This window comes from Siphateles boraxobius, unplaced genomic scaffold, assembly GCF_051911475.1.
Source record: "Siphateles boraxobius isolate OS27281-9 unplaced genomic scaffold, OSU_SipBor_1 65, whole genome shotgun sequence".
Classification (NCBI taxonomy): domain Eukaryota; kingdom Metazoa; phylum Chordata; class Actinopteri; order Cypriniformes; family Leuciscidae; genus Siphateles; species Siphateles boraxobius.
In genome coordinates this window covers 5,424,558-5,445,807 of record NW_027509192.1, presented here as the reverse complement: position 1 = coordinate 5,445,807, position 21,250 = coordinate 5,424,558, and the positions used below count along the sequence as shown (strand labels likewise).

Here is a 21,250-nt window from a genome sequence, read left to right as displayed (position 1 = left end):
GCCTGGGCAACCACCTCAGAGCTCCCTGCAAAACAAGTGAGTATAGACTATTGTATTGTGGGTCAGCGAAGAGCAATCTGCTGTTCTCTGCCCAAGCATATCTTCCGTTTCTTGTTTTCCTTTACGGCTGCTCGGGTTCTGACCTTGTCCAAAGAGAACATTTGCATAAGATAACCTAGTCAAAAAGAAACACGTCTGCCAAAAGAGGGTTGCCCTGTAGTTAATTTATGCACAATACTGCTGTACAGCATAAGAGTTAGAAAAAACAGCATCTTAGTCAAAATGGCCTCTGAGTCTGGTTTAGAACAACTGATTGCTCACATTGCTCACTTTCACAAGGTTCAGTCTAGACATTTACTTTACAGCAAAGGTCTCAATGATCACAACATGTATGGCTATGAAATAAAATATGTGAGAATATCCCGAAAACATGTGCATTGGAATGAATAGTTGTATAAATTATTATTATATATTTACAATAAGTAAAACAATAATAATACTACTAATAATTTAATAATTGTGTAATTGTATTAGCATAGCACATTTGGATTGGTGCCAAATGAGAGAAGTAAATAAGCGTGCATTACCCACATGCCAGTAGTTTCGCTTCAAATAAATTCATTTAAAATTGTTTATAATGAATTCTATAATAATTTATGTCTGTTTCATACTTTGTTTCATGTTTTTCATTCTTGTTCTGTTCTGAATACCATTAAATTTAAAAAGGATTTATTAGCGTTTGTAAAGTTTATTTATCGGTACTTAACATCATTTCTGAATATAATAATAAAATGTGACTTACATACTGATGTGTCACAATCTGTGTGTTTAAATATGTTTTCATGGACTTTTAGTCTGCAATAATCAGTTACCTGTTTCCATTGTTCCTAATTTCCCACCACCAGTCATCAGTTGTCATGGACACTCATCTAATCACCACACCTGTTCATTATATTGTCATTATCACTGTGTATTTAAGTTCCTCTTTGTGCTCCTTTCAATTGTCCGGTATTGTTTGTGCTATGCACACTAAAGCGTTGTGTTTGCTCATTGGATTATCTATTTTTGCTGTATTTATTAAACTACTCAGTTATTTTAAACTACCTTCGTTTCCCTTCATCATCCTTGGATACTAAACGTTACACAATGCAACTTATAAGGGATTTTCTTTTCTCTCAACAATGTAATTACGGACCGTGCGACTCAGGTGTGACTTACTTCCTGGAAAATAAGGTAATGTACAGAAAAATAATTTAAATTGAACATGGAAGTGTCAAATTTAAATCAGTTTTGAATTCAATTCAATTTAAATGAACATTCTTCAGTATTTTGGTTTGTTTGGTTTACATATATTGTTGACAATTGTATTATTAGTTAAGAAAAACAATTTGTTGCTTGGAAGGAACCAATGAGAGGTATGGATATAAACACTTTCAAACTTTCCCAAATCGCATACTCTGCTTCAAAGTACTTCTACTATAGAAGTCTAATAGATGAAAAAATTGGATATATTGTGTTGGCTGAAAGATTTTTCTAGACTCATTAAATGCTGTGTGATAACAGGGGCAAATGTGGCCTGGCCGATAAGAACATTGTCAGGCACTAATAGCCAAAAGCAGTGTGTTAAGGCTAAATATCTCTAGTGGGACAGACTCAGTGTCCCTAACGGACAGACTGTGCGAGGAGAATAATAGTAACTGTTGGGTGTTTGGCAGTGCAATAAAGAAGCTGGCTTAAGAACCCAGGAAACATAAACCTTACCGTAAAGTCCTAAATCAGCATCCCAGTCATCGACAGGCCTCCCAGGAAGAGGAAAGCTGTAGGCACTCTTATCTGAGGTCAGTGGAAGAGGGACTTTGGGATTGCACTTCCTCATCAGCAGGATCGCAGGTTCCACCAGAGATTCAAGGCCTTTCATGGTCAAGCAGGTCTTCAGATGAAACGTAATCAGTTAGAAAAGGTGCTACATGTGATCTCCAAGCCATTTTTCTCCTGGGCAAAATGTGTAGCAGAAGCAAAAATGTGCTTCTTTACAGCACATTAACAGACAGTTAGAGCATCGTCTGGAAGCGACTGGGGCTGGTTTACTTAGCAAGGTCGATAAAAATCACAGTGTGATATAAAGGCAAATGATTAAAGCATTACGAACACAGAAATGTAATTATGGAAGGTAGTAAAAAAAAAAAAAAGTAAAAAATATCACAATATGAGATGTAACGAGAACTTTGAGACCATAGTGGGCTGAAATATCACCTGAGTGGTCTGGAAGAGAAGACTAATGCCACCTTCAGCGACCATGGCGTCTCTGCCCACATCTGAGTTGGCGGCACGGTGCAGGCAATGCAGTAGGGCTCTACGGATAGGAATGTTTTTCAAGTTGGTGTCGTTGTTGTGCCAGTCTTCGTACAACTTCAGAAGATCTACGATGTAGCCTTTTGCGACGGCAGTCCGACAGTTGACCTCTGTAGAGAAACACAAAGGAAATTCTCTATCTTTAATCACACAGTAAACATTGATTTATTCTCTCTAAAACCTTAATTATGGAATCATTTTCCAGCCAGACCAAAGTTACTTCTACTGAGAAACAGCAAGTAAATATCAATTAAGATGTTCAGCCTGACCAACAGCCTTATATTGTAATTTTTTGTCAGAGAACAACACAAGCCAGTGTTGAATCTACTACAACTGTAGCTTGCCAGGCCAAAAGCTAATTATATTACCTTTACTTAGCTACACTACAAACTGCTATACATATCTACAGTGAAGCCAACTAAATATTTTTCTATAAAAGAGGCCTCTGTGAATCAGTGAATCAATTCCGTTTGAACCAGTACACTGAATGAAATCATCTGAACAAAGTGATTCACTTAAACAAATCAGACAATGCTACATGTGAAAAAAGGACTTTTTATGAGTATATTTAAGAATTCAAGCGTATGTTTTGTTAAGTTACACCACTGGTTGAAAAAAAAAGGTTTGTTTCTGCTGATTTGATATTTAGAGTAAAGATGTCCAGCCTGACTAGTAAATATATTTAGAAGAATTTAGGGAAGCTAATACAGCTGTAGCTTGCCAAGCTAAAAGCTAATCATAGTTAGCTACACTACACGCAGCTAAAAAAAATATCTACATTAAAGCTAACCAAACTAAAAACACTGCATTTTAAGGTCCAATCTCCCTATTAAGTAGCTGCTTTTTAGCATATTAGCTGTTTATTAGTAATAATAATGAGTTTGAGGCAAAAGTAGTAAATAGTTAGTTAATAGTGAGAATTGGACCCTAATCTTAAGTGTGACCAAGTCGTAAAATGACACAGACACTTGAATGACGGCCAGGTGAATGAAACCATCTGAATGAACCAACTCACTAAAACAAATCGGATAACGCTAAAAAGGGGGAAAAGACAATTTAGCAGCATGTTTTGTAACATACCTTCTTATTGGAAAAGAAATAGTTTGTTACTGGACATGATTATAGTAAAGGTAACCTTTGAGAAATGTTGCTAAGTTAGTAACGACTCTACTTTTCTATTTGCCACACTGTAAATACTGCTCATACTCATTAGCTTTATTATTTGTCCTGGTCTTAATGTCCAAGATGTATATCATTCATTATCACTCTTTCCAAGTCTTTTGTCCATAAGGCTTTTGTATAATTAAAGTCTAAGAGGCTGACATCCACTTAACCAAGAACACAGTGTCCATTTGAATGCATGCCAAATTTGTTTTTGAGGAGAAGGAAGCTTTTTTGCTAGTTAGCATTATAGAAACAGACTAATATTTATTAGAAGCATCTGTATGTATCATTCATATTCAAATTGACCTCTCTTTCTCTCTCGCTTTCTCATGTCACGCTCTGTTGTGCTATGTATTAATAAAATGTAATAAGAACATACATCATTCGGGCACTAAAGACCCATATCAACAGAATGCAATAACACTGGGATGATGGAGAGGGAACAAAAAAGCATGTGACTCTGCCTGTCAGAGCGAAAAGATTTCTCAGTGTGGCACAAAAGGTTAAATGAGATCAAAAACAAGATGGCGGAGAGAGAGCCACTCTAGGCGAAGACTTAATTTCCGTTCTTCAAGTCAGTGACAGGTCTGATGCCTGAGGTAAAGCACGGTTATGTCTCATAGCCCCCCTTAGTTCTCTATGTCATGAATCAGTATATCGTGAACTAGAATACTGCCACTAGCAAGAGTCTTGTTCTAGTAACCATTAGGACACTGATGACTCAATTACTTGTGACGAAATTACGAGGTCACTCTAAAATGTAGCTGGTATCAATAACGTCGATGCGTAATATGCATCATGCATCTTTGTTGTAGCTTATAAAAGTACAGTGCCATTATGAAATATGAGTTTGTCCTTCACTTTTCATTAAGAAATACAATGTAGATCCATGATGGGATTCACTTATAAATATAGCATAAATACAAATATAGGAAAAAAATAGGACATAAATATGAAATAGAATATAAATAAAATAATAATAGTGAAAAGAAATAAAAAGAAACCCTTTAAGCGCACTGACTAGTGAACCCTTACAGTCCCCCCTATTACTGTCACAATTAGGTTGCCCTTGTACATATGCAATATTTCCTACATAGATTAAAACACACAAGGATGCAATTCTTTGTTTGTGCCAATAATCTGTCTCTAAGCAACCAAGTTTGATGACATAATTAACATCTAATATCAAAATGGTCACATTAATACAAACACAAGCTTTCTGCTAGAGATTCAAACAGTGACCCATTCAGTTACAGCTTTAAATGAATAAAAAAAGAAAGATTCATTTATATTTACATCATTGCTGCACTAAGTATTCAATGTTTTATATGAATAAACACTTAATTCAAAGCTGTTTAAAGGGTTTAAAAACTAGTGAGCCGTTTTAGTAATGCCGTGAGCTGTTTTGTTGTCTACTAGAGTTGGGCATTAACATGGCAAAGGAAGATTAACAGGAAGATACTCAAATGAACATGAAAATACATAGCGCACGAATATTGGGTTCATTTTTGTTTAAATTGAATTTTTTTTTCTTGCTTTGTCAGCCACCTTGGATGGAGATTTACGAAATGCATTGCGGATCATCTTCTCCACAAAAATGCATGCAACGCTGCCCTATATAAATAAATGGATATATGATTATATAAAAATGTAGGGGGGAAACTATTGCATACAGTATAGTGTAAATAATAGTGTAAAAAATATAAATGCAAATTAATTAAATATAAAATAAATAATTATAAAATTTAGAAATACAATAGAATACATTAAAAGAATTAAGGAAATGTTTCAAATATTAAGGCTACGCAAAAGAATCGGCTAAAGAACGAGGTCACCAGTGAGCTCTATCAGCAGATACACCGAAGCCAAACTTTTTATTCAAATTTACTAAGTGTTTGACTTACAGCACTGCACTGAACCTTGAGTCCATTTGGGACCAATGGCTTCATGTTGATTTGCTTTGTGGTTTCAAAGATTCACTAATAGCATTACAAAGAGACAAACAGCTCATCACAATGCTGTTGGTGAAGTGAATATTATAGTTTGTGTGTACAATTAAATGGAAGTATTTTTGTGCAAATACTCTATGCAAATTTTTTTTTTTTAAGAGTCCACCTCTGGGACTTCATGAACCCATAAAACGGTTGCGCAGGAAACGGTTAACGATTAAATGGAAATTTAGTTTTATAACAAAAAGAAAGTGCTACCTTTTAATGCCAGTTCAAATGTATCTATCTATCTATCTATCTATCTATCTATCTATCTATCTATCAATGCGTCTATCTGTCTGTGCAGAGGATTTGTTTCAGATCCACTGTGTGTCTTCCACTGATCTCTTTCCAGGATTGAACTGACATTATTAAATCAATGTTTGAAAGCCCACCTGCGAAACTGTCAAAAGAATTTCCGCTCTCCTTGTTTTAAGAGAAATCCTCCAAGCTCCGTATTCGGCTGGTTTCTCCATAAATCTCTCAAGCCGAAGATGCTCAGAGAAGGGCAGGGGCCTCCATGTGAGCGAGCTCGCAGGACTCTGAGCCCAAAGTCTCCTTGCTTCTGTTGAAGGGGTTGGAAAGCGGCCAATCGCTCTGTGCACTCAGCGCATCTAATGGAGGCCGTGGCAGGGAGCAGCGGGAGCGTTTGCAATATGAAGGTCAGCGGTATTTACTTCCATGCACACAAACCATTCGGTGATGTCGTTACAAAAGGAAATAAGGGGAAAAGAACAACACTTTCAAGTTGTTCTGGGTAGTTCCGGAGCCTTGGGAATAATACTTTATAACGGAGAGCTGAAACTTGAAGGTGTGTGTTGTGAATCTACTTCTTTGGCTCGTATCCCTCCAGAGCTCCCGGTATGGGAGTCATGAACCTAAGAACACTGCAGTTCTATGACTTGCACAAATACAGCAATCTGAAATATTAATGCCTGCGATGGTTTCTATCAGGCTTGGACTTTCTAGAAGGAATTTTTTGGTGCAGCTAAAGTAGCCTTAGGATTTTCTAGGAGTTAAAAGCAAGGTTTGGAACTGTGGAATATGGAATGTGATGTCTCAGAATATGAAAATGTCCTGTCATCGCGTTCTCTATAATCACTGTTACAAATGCTGCAGCACAGATCTGATACGTAGAAAACATGACAATACTTCTGCAAAGCTCGCTGAAGGAAATATGGCCACGTTAGATGCTTATCAAGCATTCGCCACGTCCTCCGGAGAAATAAAAAGCAAGCAGACAAAAAAGGCACAGTCGACTTAGCTTTGCCCGACGGAGGAGAATTAATTGCGGCATCACTGGCCAGACGTGTTTCTTTTAGAGGAGGCCCCTAAAAGCCCCACAGAGCATTACGTTATTCACAGGCTCACTGACTGCAGAGCATCAACAGGTGCAGCGCCTGTGTTCTCAATGGCAGAGCGCAGGACGAGACTCACAGAGTCACACTGCCCCCTGCAGGACCAGAGATGAACTGCAGGTAGAGTGTGCTATACAAGACGGTTAAGATGGATAAATAGCTGCATATTCGCTGCTCCTGCTCTATTCTGTTTAAAGCAAAAAAAACTCAATTTTACTCTGTTTTGGGTTGAGTATATGATTCTTGTGGGGGAGAAAAGCAACATCTCATATTTTAATGTTAAACTGTTTATGAGAATGTCTAAAATCTAATAAATCAGCAACAAATTGTTAATGGTTATAAGAGGCAGATTTTTGATGTGCACACACACACAAACACACACAATGCCAGGAACTCCAAAATGCTATTTATTTGAACCTCGATGATCCATGACTGTTTTAAGATTGTTTGTGATTGTTGTTTATGAGTCCCTTGTTTGTCTTGAACAGTTAAACTAGGTAAATCTGAAAACATTCACTGATGCTCAAGAAGGAAACACGATGCATTAAATTACTTAGTTTGTCTTCTGGGAAACATGTAAGTGTCTTCTGTAGCTTCTGAAGGGCAGTCCTAATCTTTAAACAAAAATGATAAAAATCTTTATCCTGCTCATAAGTTTTCACCCTCTAGCTCTTAATGCATGGCGTTTCCTTCTTGGGCATCAGTGAATGTTTGCAGCTTTCGTAGTAGTTTATGAGTCCCTAAATTGTCTTCATTGTGAAAAGATGGATCTCAAAATAATAGGGTAAAAATATGCAAAAGATGCTGGAAATCCAAAGAATTGGCAAGACCTGGAGGATTTTTCTGAGGAACAGAAATGTAACTGTTCAGGACAAACAAGGGACTCATGAACAACCATCATAAAACAACAAAAAACAGTAACAACAAGCAGTTCTGCTTTGATCTCTCGTATAATACCTATAATTTCTAAAATGCATATGTTAATTACATTTTATTTTTTGTCCCTTCAATTTGCTTTATTTATGTTTTGGAACAGAGCTATGGTGTCTCGAACCAGAATCACAGCATAAACATGCTGGGAGAATATGTCCCCAGAAATATTATTGTAAATATTATAATATACCCAGCATGTTCATAAAACATAAAGCAAAAGGAAGTCTTGGCCTAATGGTTAGAGAGTCAGACTGGTAACCCGAAGGATTGCCGTGAGCAAGGCACCTAACCCCCAATCGCTCTCCAGGCACCGCAACAAATGGCTGCCCACTGCTCCGGTTGTGTGTGTGTGTGTGTTCACTACTCACTGCTCCTAATGTGTGTGCACTAACTTGGATGGGTTTAAGGCAGAGGACAAATTCCGAGTATGGGTTACCATACTTGGTCTTCACTTCATAAAAGAGAAAAGAGAAAAAAAACTTACTTGAGCATAACATTGCAGCAAAAGCATCAGTGGCCGCCCTGTGAAAAAAAAGAAAACACATCTGACATTAAAAAATGCATATGAGGCATTTCATTTCTACAGTTGTGTCATACACGCCCCATTCTATCCCCTCTCTGAACACACAAAAAGCTAAGTACCGTGGGCACACTTCCAGCTGCACTTAGCATTGGTGGGGTGGTGGAGAGACTGCTGCCTTATAAAAAATATATAAATAAATAAAAAAAGATTGCTGTCATTGTGATCCTGAGCATTTACTTTGCAGTGACAGGGCTGCTGATTCAGCATAGTCTCCATATTCCTGTACCCAATACACATGGGGCGAACGTAGAATAATTGTGAATGGCTTTAAAACAATCTGCCAATAAATATCACCACTGGCCTGTCGGGTGACACTATTCAATGTCTTGAAATATGGGGAGAGAGCAACCTATGTTTTTGAGCTTCTGAGATGAAAAAACGAGAGAGAGAGAGAGAGAGAGAGAGAGAGAGGTCTACACTCAAGTGCACCATTTGAGACTGAGCCAAATAAATCCTTTATTCTGATTAACCCATCCGTCCCTTTGTTTTCGTTCCATTGCTTTAGTCGTGGCCACATTGTATTCATTCATATCTTGTTAATATGAATTATGAATTAATACAACATGTTCACATTTTAACAAAAAATGTGAAAGTGCACAACGATTTCTTAATTAATGGACAGATATATAGGTCTGCATGTCATGTGCAGGAGTAGTTATCTGTCTTGTTACAAAAAAGGACAGACAATAATTAAAATTATATACGTGAACTGATGAAATGTGTAGCATTCTATTAGCGAAATATTAAATGAAAAATTCAAAACATTTGTTTTTGTGACAAATATTAAATAATGAAGTGACAGTATTAACATATAAATCTACCACTTTTAATACTCCCATACAAAGTAAACCACCTTTTCTATATTCTATGGCAAGAATAATATCAAATGATTCAATGATATAAATAACACTGCGTACCTGTTAATGTGTAAAAATCTAAAATACGGTAGTACTGTGAAACCTACAGTAAAACGTAAGCACAGGCTCTCAGTCTTGTTATTTACTACACTGCTTGAATTGGTTCTAAATAACAAACGCATACACAAGTTCAAAAGTATGCTTGATAAATTTGCTCGCATCATATTTAACTACAATGTTTTTCTAAGTTCCAATTTAAGATTATCCACCGACTGCAACAGTCAAATCTTTCATTGGCAAATACGCTTTGATATGTTCGCCCTGAAAACACCTTGTAAAAGTTTATGGTTAAAGAGCCTCTTAGTGGTCAAAAGCTGCAAATGCCGCAGAAACGGTGGCGCTACCCACAGCGACAAAATACTTATTCTGGTTGAGGACCATCCGTACCTCTCATTTCACCTCATTAATCATTCCATTGTGCATCTTCACGCTTGGGCTTTTAGCTCTGTTTTCTTCAACAAAAAAGGTGCATCTCGGCCCTTCGTGTACGCAGCACAACAGACTCCTTTGTGCCATCCTCACAAACAACATTATTAAGCCAATTTCGACTCTCATCACATCACAATTGGAATCATCTTGGAGAGCTTTTGATAGGGGTCACGCTGCAGCGATGGACCACGTTATCATCACAGGTGGGATCGAGCTACGACACTGAACAGATCAATGTCAAGACCACGTGCGTTCAAACCAGATGCACTGTGAACAACAACATTGGGCCTATTATCTACATGGGGTGTCTGGCTGTAAATGCTGCCCTTGCCATTCAATTATCAGACTATTCTTTGTTGTGCATCATGCAGTCCTAAACATTCGTTCACTGACCATCTGATGCATGTTCCACACAAAACCAGGAAGAACTTGGATCTGGACAATTCTGATCTCATTTGATTAAAGAATGTCTGTAATCCTGAAACCTGGATATCTGCAGAGTTTTTAATATCAAATTTAAAGGCAGGGTAAAGGCCCTTAAACACTGAGGGCCCTATCTGGCACCCAGCGTAATTGACTTGATACACCGACGCATGTATCATTCGTATTTTGCACCCGAGCAAAGCGGACTTTTCCCTCTACAGACGCACGCCGGCAAACTCGGGAATTGACTTGCGCTCCCTGGGCGGTTCAGCGCAAAAAAGGGGGCGTGTTCCAGCGCAAACAATCCCGTTACGCCCAAACCACACCTATGAATAATGAATCTACTTCAGACCAACCCCTTTTAGATTTGCGTCGAGCGCAAGAGTCATTTATCCCGCCGGTTAAATAGCAACGGCGCCGAGATCTGCCCACAAAGTTACTTGCGCTTTGCGCTTGACACTTGCGTTTTAGATCGTTAAAATAGGGCCCTGAGTCGGAAATTCGCGTCCGAAATTTTAGCACGTTAAAAAATAAATACGACCTCACGTTATGTCAATCACGCTTGCACACTGCCTCCGAAACTTTCGTCTGTCATAAAAAAAATCGGATCGGGTTCGATTTTCTGTTTTTTTCGCATCCGTAGCAAGCAGTTTGAATGGTGTTTTGACAATTCAGAGCCACCGAATTACGAATACGAAAAAACACATACGAAAATTTCGGACTCAGTGTGCAAGGGCCTTAAGTGATTTGTTCCAGATTTTTTTTTTATGTTGGTTCAAAATCTCTTCACATCCTACAAGCAATCACTAAGTTAAATGGTCTAAATGTAATTATATGTATATATATCGTCTGTGGAAGGCGTAGGAATATAAAATGTTCGTTCAATCATTATATTAAATGCAATGATACGATGCCCTACCTGCCTCAACGTATATATTTATATACCTCCACGACACCCTGCTCATGCAAACATCACACATCATCAGTGCGTTTCATGCTTTGCAGAGTTAGACAGACGTCAGTCACAGAGCACCGCAACCGAAACAGCAGTAACCTTTTACAGTACCTCCTGAACCAAAACAACAAAACAGCGTGATGCTGCATTCATGCGTTAACTTCTGTAATTTGTAAGAGATGGAAACCTGTGACATTATAACCGGAGCAGTTTGTGACTTGAATTTATGTGTTTCAGTGTCAATACTATCAATGCCGAAATGAATGTGCAGCAGTCATGTGGTACAGGTCAGTGCTCTTTAAATTGTTTATGTTCATAATTATTTGTAATGTTCTGTGCTTTGACACACGAGTTAGTTTAACAACGTCTCTCATGACGCTTTTGTTTGCTCCCTGCTGTACGCGTTCATGTGTTTCAAAGGAGCCGTGGCTTTGGAGACGCTTTGAATGGAGGGTGGGATTCAAAGCTAGCTCATTATCGCTAGCCTCTCTGAAAATTGCCTACCCTAACTTTAAGGCTTTTAAATAACTTTTTTAAGACTGTATCAAATTAAATTAAGACCATATGGGCAGGATAGGGCAATGTCTACGGTAGCATTCTAAACCATTAAATAGCTGTAAAAATAGCTGTTGAAAAGAAGAGTAAATTGGAAATGATTATATTTATATTCCTCCAGTTAACAACACTGTGTGTATGCTGCATAAAAATTCTGGGTACATTTTGCAGTGGGCTGAATGAAAATGCAAATTTCACTCTAGGTGGGTTTTTCACTCATAAATTCACACAAAATGTCATTCTTATGGGACATCAGAAATATAACCGTTACCCTGGAAAACCACGTATATAAAGCACATGCAATGTCAAATATCTCTGTGTTTGCAGGTAATATAAACCATAAGATAAACTATGTTATAATTCATCAACAGTAAATCATTAGCACTCTGCAGCTGCTTGACATAAATCTGTGGTATTTGTTGATTGCGAACTGCACTGAATGAGCCTGTATAGAATGACAGTAAAATAAATAACAGAACGACACATAAAATAACGAACAAACAATATATAGAACAAAGGAACGTTTTACAAAACGAATGATAGATATAACAAAAAAACTGTTATACAGAACAAATGATAGAAAGGACAAACAAACGTTATAGATAGAACAAACGTTGACAAATAGACAGTCAGTCAATGGTTATCCAAGACTTGATCTAATTTGTTGTCTCTCACTCTCTGTTTCTCTGGTCACACCATGGCACTGTAAATCCTGAAAACCTCATTGACATACACAAGTGTGTAGCCGGACCCCTACAGTGCTTAACATTGTTAAGACTCCATCACAGAGACAATATGTCAGTCCCTGTTCACCAACTGCAAGAGAGCACAAACAGCCCAGCGGTTGAGCAGACGGGAGCTCGCTGACGCAAAACTGCTGTTCTGTCCTCAGGATCGTCAAGCCACTTTACCCACAGCCTCTCTGTTAGAAATCATATATCGCTTCAGCCGCTGTCAGAGTCTTTGAGTCACGCTGCTGATATTAATGCAAACAACGGCGTATTGCAATTTCGGTGGCAGGGAAATGCCATTGTTTCCCCAAGCAAACGGCTTGTCGCTTCTTTGAAATGACAAGCGGTATCAGTCGGTAGGACTACGGGCATCAGTGCACAGATGTTCCACAGGGATTTGAGCTATGAGGCCGGGCTGTCAGCAGAAAGCCAGCAGACAAATTTGACAATATGGAAGATCTGTGTATTTTCTTTTTTCCATATTCATCAGAGAGTGAACAGAGAGAAATTCTCAACGTAGATTGGAACTCTTTGCAGCACACTGTAAAGGCCTCAGAGGCCGTTTTTAACCGATGTATGAATTATAGAGATATAGGCTTTCTAGTGATACTGAAGTACTGTCAGCAGTCTAGAGGGATTGTATGTGTGGATGTAACAGCTTATGACATTTATACTCTGAGTTTAGGTGATTTCAGTGTGGGAAAAACAGTTCTGCCAAGGGGGATAACCAGATCCAAAAGTGCAACTTTCCCAGAGCGATCAGTTCATTGAAAGGTTTCAAAGGTGAAATATGTAATCACAAAACAAAAAGAAAAACATGTCCCAGTGGTCTCTGGCTGGGATTTCTTGCTTATACTGATTAGTGTGCTATAAATACTGCATATTCACCGCTTATGAATGCCGTGCGGCCGTGCACATTTTACTTTTGCAAATTAGCGGTAATTCAAGGGAGGCAATTGCTTGAATGGTGGGTTCTTTATTATTCTTGATGAGAAACACAACAACAAAACAGTACAATGTCATAGAACTTTTATGAACAAAATGAATAAGACGGTTTAATTAGCAAAACGAATTAGCATGGCAGCCTCATTCTTGGTACTCTTGAAGGTGTGTGTGTAAATTAGAAGTGTTACCTCCGGATGCTGCCACCTTCATCAGGCAAACTTTACAGATTGCCTCATTAATGTTTGCAGGTTCCCTATTAGCATTGGGTTTAAATCCAGAATATTGCAGAATAGGAGCTTTTACATTTCGCTTTGAAACCAAATCGTCCGCCATTGTCTTGTCAGTCAGCTCGTCTCACTCTCGTCACGTGATAGGTGAGATCTGACTCCTTCTGCTGATCTGATCTGACTCCTTCTGCTGATTCAGCTTGAGCAGATGCGTTCAGTTTCTAATTGTAGTTTCTGTTCTCTAACTAAACTAAATTATTTTTAGTGATAATGATATAATGAATACTATAAAAATTGCATTGTCTACAATATAACTCCTTTACAAGCCTATTGCAGAGATATCAGTGTGCTAGTATGTTATTCTGAGCACAGTCCGTCTCGGCTAGTCTCCAAAGGGCTAGGCTATCTTGCCTCATTCTTTTGTTAATTTGGTGCTCACTGCCAACAGGTTAAGTGAAGCATCAGTGTCTAATTGACGGCCTGACCAATTAGTGGCCAGAGCTTCTGCTGATTGTGTAGCTGCACTTAAATCTGAACTAAAGACTAGAGCTAATCAATGCCTCTCCGAGTCCATGTGATAACCTAAGGACCCTCTCTGGCTGCTTAACTCCAAGAGCACAGCTCTGAGCCAGATAATGTCAAATTAAACCAACAATATTCAATGTAAGTCTAGAACTGGGTTACACCCGCATCTGATAAATGTGCTTGCCGGCTTGGTGCACTTGCAGATTTTCTTCTCTGGTGCGTCCATGTCAGGATTCCCACAAGACAGGAAGTGTACAGGAAAGAGAAAGAGCATTCTAATTAGATGGCATTCTGCTGTAATCCCCTGTATGCGTGCAGGGAGCTATCAGCAACTTGATATGGAATCGGTCCAGCTTTCCAACAGTTGGCAGAAGAAAGCACAGCGCCCTCTCTAGGCTCTCTACAGTTACCCAACAAGGCTAGTCTGATGCCAACAGCATGTGTGCAGTGTTTTATCTGCCAGATGATAATATTTGGAACTGTTTCAAGACAGGCAATTTCTTTTAATATAATGTTACAGAATTCCAGCAGAAGGAAATCTATCCGCCAGTCATTAAATGCTCAGTACTACACGATAATACATTTTATGAAATGAAATGCACTTTTCCTGATATCACCTACACAGTGCACACTGCGTAGGAACCGTGTGAATTAGAACACAGCTTGGATCAGGGTTTGCTGCTCTGTGCAGCATCAAGACACACTCAACAAGCGCTGCACACTTCATGATGGAATGTGTTTCCTGTCACTGCAGGTCAAGCACTGTTTACCAAAGTTAGGCTGGTAACTGCCAATCAGCACCTGGCTAGCACATATCTATGCAGCACACAGTTGCCAAACCCCTGTAAACTAGCATGTTCTAAGCATTTCAATGAGCATGACTGCTAAAATGAGTTGTATCATGCATGCAAATTTCCAAGGACTGGATTTGTTCTATGAGTTACAATGTAAGACGCTGTTTATACAAGACCAGACCGCATCTTCACGGATGTGTTAGCATTTTTGGTTTGATAATCTGTCATGCCACATGTAGCGCAGCAAACAAACACACAGCCCCCTACAGTCGACAAAAATGAAGTAGCTAAATATCTTAGGCTAAAAAGTCTTTGCAAAAAGCAAAAAGTTGCGCAACTTCACTGAAACTAGAAACCATTTTTGACACTGTTTTAAGAGAAAAATAATTAAATAAGGCCTTGTCACCTTGCCATTTTCGACAAACAAGCCCAGCCTTGAAGCACAAATATTTATTTCAATGGTTTGACATTAGGATTATGCTGTGGCCTTTATTACAGCAAGGTGAAGCGGGTTGTGCCTGCAGGTGAGACAGAGACACATTGTGCAGTGCCTGAAAAGTCAGACTGCTGACCTTCTGGTGTTGGAAGGATTTGAAATCACTGAAAGTCAAATTATGACCCACTCAGATTCCAGGTGATTTTATATATATATATATATATATATATATATATATATATATATATATATGGCCTTATTTAGATTATTGCACTTAGTAATAATAATGATGCCATTTTTCATGTCATTTAATATTGCTAAATCTACAATAAAACTAATAATAATAATATTAAAACAGAAAAATAGTGGTAGCTATTTTTCCATTTAAAATCAATTTGATCATATAAAATGTTGTCATACATGGCTTACTGCAGTTATAAAAAGGCATTCAATAAACAGCTAAAGTTATTTATTTATTTAACTATTATACAAATCCCACATAAGAACTATTTATATATTTAATATACAAATAATAATAGTAATACAAAAATAAAAAGATAATAATAACGTAAAAATAAAAAGCAAAATAATACAGGTAGGGTCAGGGTCTATGTATGTCATAATTATAATAAGTTTTATATAAAAATAATAGAAATCTACGGTATGCATACTTCATTATTTTGACTAATGTAAGCATGCATGAGAAATGTAATGACCAGCCTTCCCAGCACGCAAGAACTGTTCTTACTCTCAGGTTGGAGCAAGATTATCATACGCCAATGACGCACCCACATGAAATGTGATACTCACTTGACTGTGCGTAAGTGTTTGGTGGTGTGTGGAGATATAAGCTTGAAGACCACATCCAGCCCTCGGTTCTTCCCCAGCAAGTCAGCCGTGGACACTAAAACACCAGATATGTAATTAACACAATATGAAAAGTCTTTGCAACATTGCTGAACCTAACACTACTGAAAATAAAACATTTCATAGTGCTATAAACCAGATCCCCGTGTCAATCTTGTGTGAGGGTGATCATTCTCCACAAGGATAGACTCAAGGAGGAATTTAAAGAGACCACCGAAGTCCCAACTTCATCCTTATAAACAAGGCATGTGCCCAGATGATATTTCTTCTATTAATATATTGTGCTTGCTACAAGCTACCTAGCATCATAAACACTGACGGTTGCTACAGCAAAATCTCTTCAGTCTTCCTAGAACACAGGCTGTACGTCTAGTGTTTCAAAAATATATAGAATTCAGCTTTTATGATAAAACATAAGAGAAGAGCACATCTGAACGATAACTGAGAGGTGCATTTCTCACGGTCACAACCTGAGAGCTGAACTTCCCGCGCTGGTATCATTCGTAGGATAGCTGTCACATAACTGATAAACAGACCCCACACTATCAACTCCGCATACAGCGAGAAGACGACTGCATTTGAAATAAAACCCAACAAAGGCCGATTTGCATTTTATGGCCGATTACCCGTTATCGCATTTTCCACAAAAACAAGCACTAGTGGAATCGCATACCAATAGTAAATCAAAGGTGGAGAAAAAACCTCCTCCTACCCCATGTAGAGCAAAAACACAATATATTCATCTTTAAGTTAGATTTTAATATGGCGGTTGCATAAATACAGCAGTAATGAAGTTCCCTCAGCAAATGGCACAATAAGTAGGCTACTAACGCTTGGTTTGCAATTTCAATTTGAATGCTCTATAGCTGGAAATGTGTTATGAAAGATGGGGAAAATAACCATAGATACAAAGAAATAAACAGATGTTCATCAAAAAAAGATGTTATATAGGAATTTTATGAAACCGCAGAGGTACACAGGCAGAAAGTAAGGTGATGGAACATGAAAATGGAATGAGACTCTTCTCATCATGGAAAAGCCTTTTTTTTTTTATTGTGAAATGTGAATTGTTGGGAGCTCTTTTCAATTCCGTTACACTTTCGTTCAAAAAGTCGGTCTTTTTTTCCTTTTTAAAGAAATGACTTTATTCAGCAAGGATGTATTAAATTGATCAAAAGTGAAAGTAGACTTGAAAAAAATGCTACTCCAAATTAATGCTGTTCTTTAGAACTTTCTAATCAATGAATCCAGAAAAAAAATTATCAAGGTTTCCACAAATATATTAAGTAGCACATTTTAAATTATATTCAAATAAAAATCTGTCATTTTAAATTAGTCATATTTTACAATATTAGTTTTTACTGCATTTTTAATCAAATAAATGCAGAGTTGGTAAGCATATGAGACTTCTTTAAAAACAAATTTTAAAACCCAAACAGAAGTGTGTATTATAGTTTATACTTAGTTAGCTTTTCAAGATTAAACTGTCATCCAAACTGAGATTAATTCATACAAAAATGTATTGAAAATTCATGCTTTTTGAGTCAAAGAAGCTACTTTAGCTTATTTGATTGTAGCTCATCTACTTTAAATCACGAGGAGCAAACTTAGCTTAGGAAGGCAAAAATAACCTGATCTCAGATCTGACTCACCAGAAGAACAGAAGACTTTGAGGACCCAAAGACAGGCTGCGGCTCTCCGGGCATTCTTTGCATTCTGTCTTAACAAACCCAGAACCACCAAAACGGCATCTGCCTTCTGTGCTTTCAGGCCAATTTGACGATCTGAGGAAAATAAGAAAAGTATGTTCCTCTTTGACATTCATTAAATGTACATTTGTATCATCTTGTTTGACAGTGTTTGCTCACTACAGGGATCTGGGAATGCAACATTTTTTAGATGTTGGCAGCTGTGATGAAACAGATTACTTTGGTTTGGAGATCAAAACCACATTTGCTGGGATGTCTAATAGGGAAATTGGGATATCAAAGGGACAACTTCACTTTCAAATTCAAATACAAAATCAGATTAATTCTAAGTCTAAATGCAAGAACAGGAGTGATACACGAGATCAGCCCTAAACAGTTTAAGGTTAACATGAAATCATGATGACCCTATTTAGATTTGAATGCACATTTATGGATTTAATGTGTACAATTCCTTAGTAAATAAATAAATACTGTAGGTAGGCTTCAATATAGAGGAGAGACCACTGATCCCATTTGATTGTACAGTAGTATCTAAAAGGGCTATATAAATGTTTCATTCATTCATTCATGCATTAACAGAAGGTTTGGAACAACATTATGGTTAGTAAATGATGATGACAGTATATTTGGGTGAGCCATCCTTTTTTTTAAGATGTGAAAAGGCAGAGTAATGAAAACGCTGTAGGATGTTACAGTATTTCCACACCGTAAATCAACTATTTATGGATCTGGAAACCAGTGCATATCATTGCACCATTTGAAACAGACAATGATCTCTGCTTTGTAAATCCAAATGGATTATTGAAAACTCTATGTGTGCTGGAAAATGCGGTCTGTAAAAACCCACTGCCCACAGAGAAATGTTATAGAAATAATTCAAATCTACCACATGACCAAACATCCTGCATGCCCACCACGACTACAAGCGCCTACAAAAACAGCTTGATCACAAAAAAAGTCCCTGTTTGGAATGAGTTTACGCTTTCAACAGATGGAGTTTGTTTTTAGAATTTTTTTTTTTTTGTCTAAATGGAAAAGACGTGAGGACGAAGGAAAACATTCCCTGCTGTTTTGACTCGGCCTGTTGCTGAGGTTCATTAGGACAGACATCAAAGTGCAAGAGTGGAACGCTGACAGACACCAGATCCACCGAGGGATCAAACACTCGCTCCTTAAATTACACAACATCCAAACATTGACCATGCTTGAGCTTAGATGATGACCTTTGACCCCTTTTACCTTACCCGAGAGTGACCCCACACATGCAGTCTGCACCCTTCACACGAGATGTGACTTATGGGTTATGGCCAATCCATATATGAGAGATATCTATTTTTGTGAGGTGCAATTTATAGCAATTCAGCAGTGAATTCAAAAATACTAAGCACTAAAGATGACTAAATTATAAATTCTAATGAGAAATATGACTTTTTCCCGCAGTGAGAATGACACAAAAAAAAACGAGGGGGGGGGGGGGGGTGTTGAGAAAAAAAAGTCAAATTGAATTGGAGTTTAACAAATCTGAGGTTATCTTTGGTCCACACTAAAGGTTAAAATTTTGGGCGAAATGACAAAAAAGAACACCCAATCAGACATGACGTTGAAGGAATAGTTTAGCTAAAATGAAAATTCTGCCATTCATTTTAAATAATATTCAAATGCTCTTTCATACACTGGCTGGAATGTAAGTCATTTACCGGTGTTGTTATAGTTAACAAAAAAACCAATTTTTCAATTTTCGGCAGTTGAAATAAAGATAAAAATCTAAATATTAGATGGAAAAACTTAGATATTAGATGTAATATAATAAATATTCATAAATAAATATTAGATGAAAAGTAGAAATGTTGCCTTGACAAACTAACTGAAATAAGTTGAAGTACTAAAATTAGTAAAAATAAAAATAAATTAAAGCTAAATAGAAATGTGCAAAAGATAAAATGACAAAAGCATACAATTACTAAAACTCAAACTAAAATTAAAACTGAAAATGTGGAAATAAAAGCAAATTAAAAATATATGAATAAATACTATAATAGTATGTAAATAATTTTAAAAATCTGTTTAGCCACGTCAAAAAAAATCGAATGGTCCTTACGAGTCATTGTCATCAGTTAAATAACACCATCATAGGTTCAAAAAAATGTTGTGTCAATCATTCCTGTGTCTCCTCCCCTTGTCCCCCATCACTCACCTCGGTGGCCCACCTTGGCCAGCAGGTGCAGTAGCGGCAGCAGGACGGTGTAGTTGGGTGTGAAGCTGTGGGCTGAGTTCACCAGAGCCGTCAGCAGAGCCTCACTGCCTCCTTTCGATATCATATGATGAATCCGTCTGTCTGTGCCTACAGGAAACACCCGCCATAATTTCACAAAATGTCACATTCAGGCTGATAACAACTCTTACACCAACCAGCGGTGCCATCTTTGCCACTGGCGGATTATCACAAGATGATGTCTGGGTTTATTCACTTTCTTTCAGAACTTATGAAAATTCTTGCTGATTAGAACTTTGTGCTGGAGGCTGGTGAATAAATTTGGCTAATTACTTTGCTGTGAATTCATTTCAGATTACAGGATTAGTCTAGCACTGCTCCACCTCTACAAGAGTATTACTCGATAGATTTGTTGGTGAATAATAGACTAGAATAAGCCCAAGATATGGAAATAAATATCTTTGAAACGGTGCAGTTTATATAATTAGATCCTGGGAGAAATGTGCAGTGACGTTTATTAGGGTTGCTTTAAAAAGTTTCATTTTGAAGTTAATCCCTCAAGTTTTCTCAAGTTCTCTTAATTTAAATCAAGTACATTATTTACATTTGTTCATTTAGCAGATGCTTTTATCCAAAGCGACTTAGAAAATGAGAAAGAAGTGATTCATTACACAGTTTCTTCACGCTGGGACACGATAAATTTAAATGTATATTGTATATGGTGGTTTCTTCAATTATGGGCACTTTTGGTCCTGTGATTGTCTTGCTTTTAACCATATTCTGTAGGAGAAATTATATTTTAAATATTTTTTAAATAAAATTGCTTCTTTGTCTTGCTTTATATATTATTAATAAAAAACTATAACATATTTTCATAAATTTTTCATGCATATTTAACAGGATGACTGAATGAGATGAAAATTTGAGAATGAGAATTTTTTATACAGTATTTACCTTGATTTTTCTGTGGCTGTGTTCGAAATCGCCCCCTATCTCATTCACTAGTCCCTACATTACTCCACTAATTTAGTACACTTGAGTGGGTGAATAAAAATGGGAGAGTGAATTCGGACACTTAGACTGACGCTTTTTTTGTCAAGTTTTTTTCCAGCCGCTTCAGTAGTAATATGAAAAGATTTATAACTCT

The 21,250-nt window shown here is 37.4% G+C and overlaps 1 protein-coding gene across 2 annotated transcripts in view; it reads right to left on the bottom strand.

The window, feature by feature from the left end:
• Nucleotides 1-21,250, bottom strand: part of agbl1 (AGBL carboxypeptidase 1) — a 162,327-nt gene that overhangs the window by 108,131 nt on the left and 32,946 nt on the right. For both annotated transcript variants that reach the window (XM_077210420.1, XM_077210421.1), the window contains exons 4-9: nucleotides 20,086-20,232; nucleotides 17,835-17,966; nucleotides 16,126-16,219; nucleotides 8,280-8,317; nucleotides 2,254-2,462; nucleotides 1,762-1,930 (exon numbers count right to left, since the gene is read on the bottom strand). In XM_077210420.1, coding sequence (XP_077066535.1) covers nucleotides 1,762-1,930; nucleotides 2,254-2,462; nucleotides 8,280-8,317; nucleotides 16,126-16,219; nucleotides 17,835-17,966; nucleotides 20,086-20,232 — 789 coding nt within the window. The remainder of the gene's footprint in view (nucleotides 1-1,761; nucleotides 1,931-2,253; nucleotides 2,463-8,279; nucleotides 8,318-16,125; nucleotides 16,220-17,834; nucleotides 17,967-20,085; nucleotides 20,233-21,250) is intronic.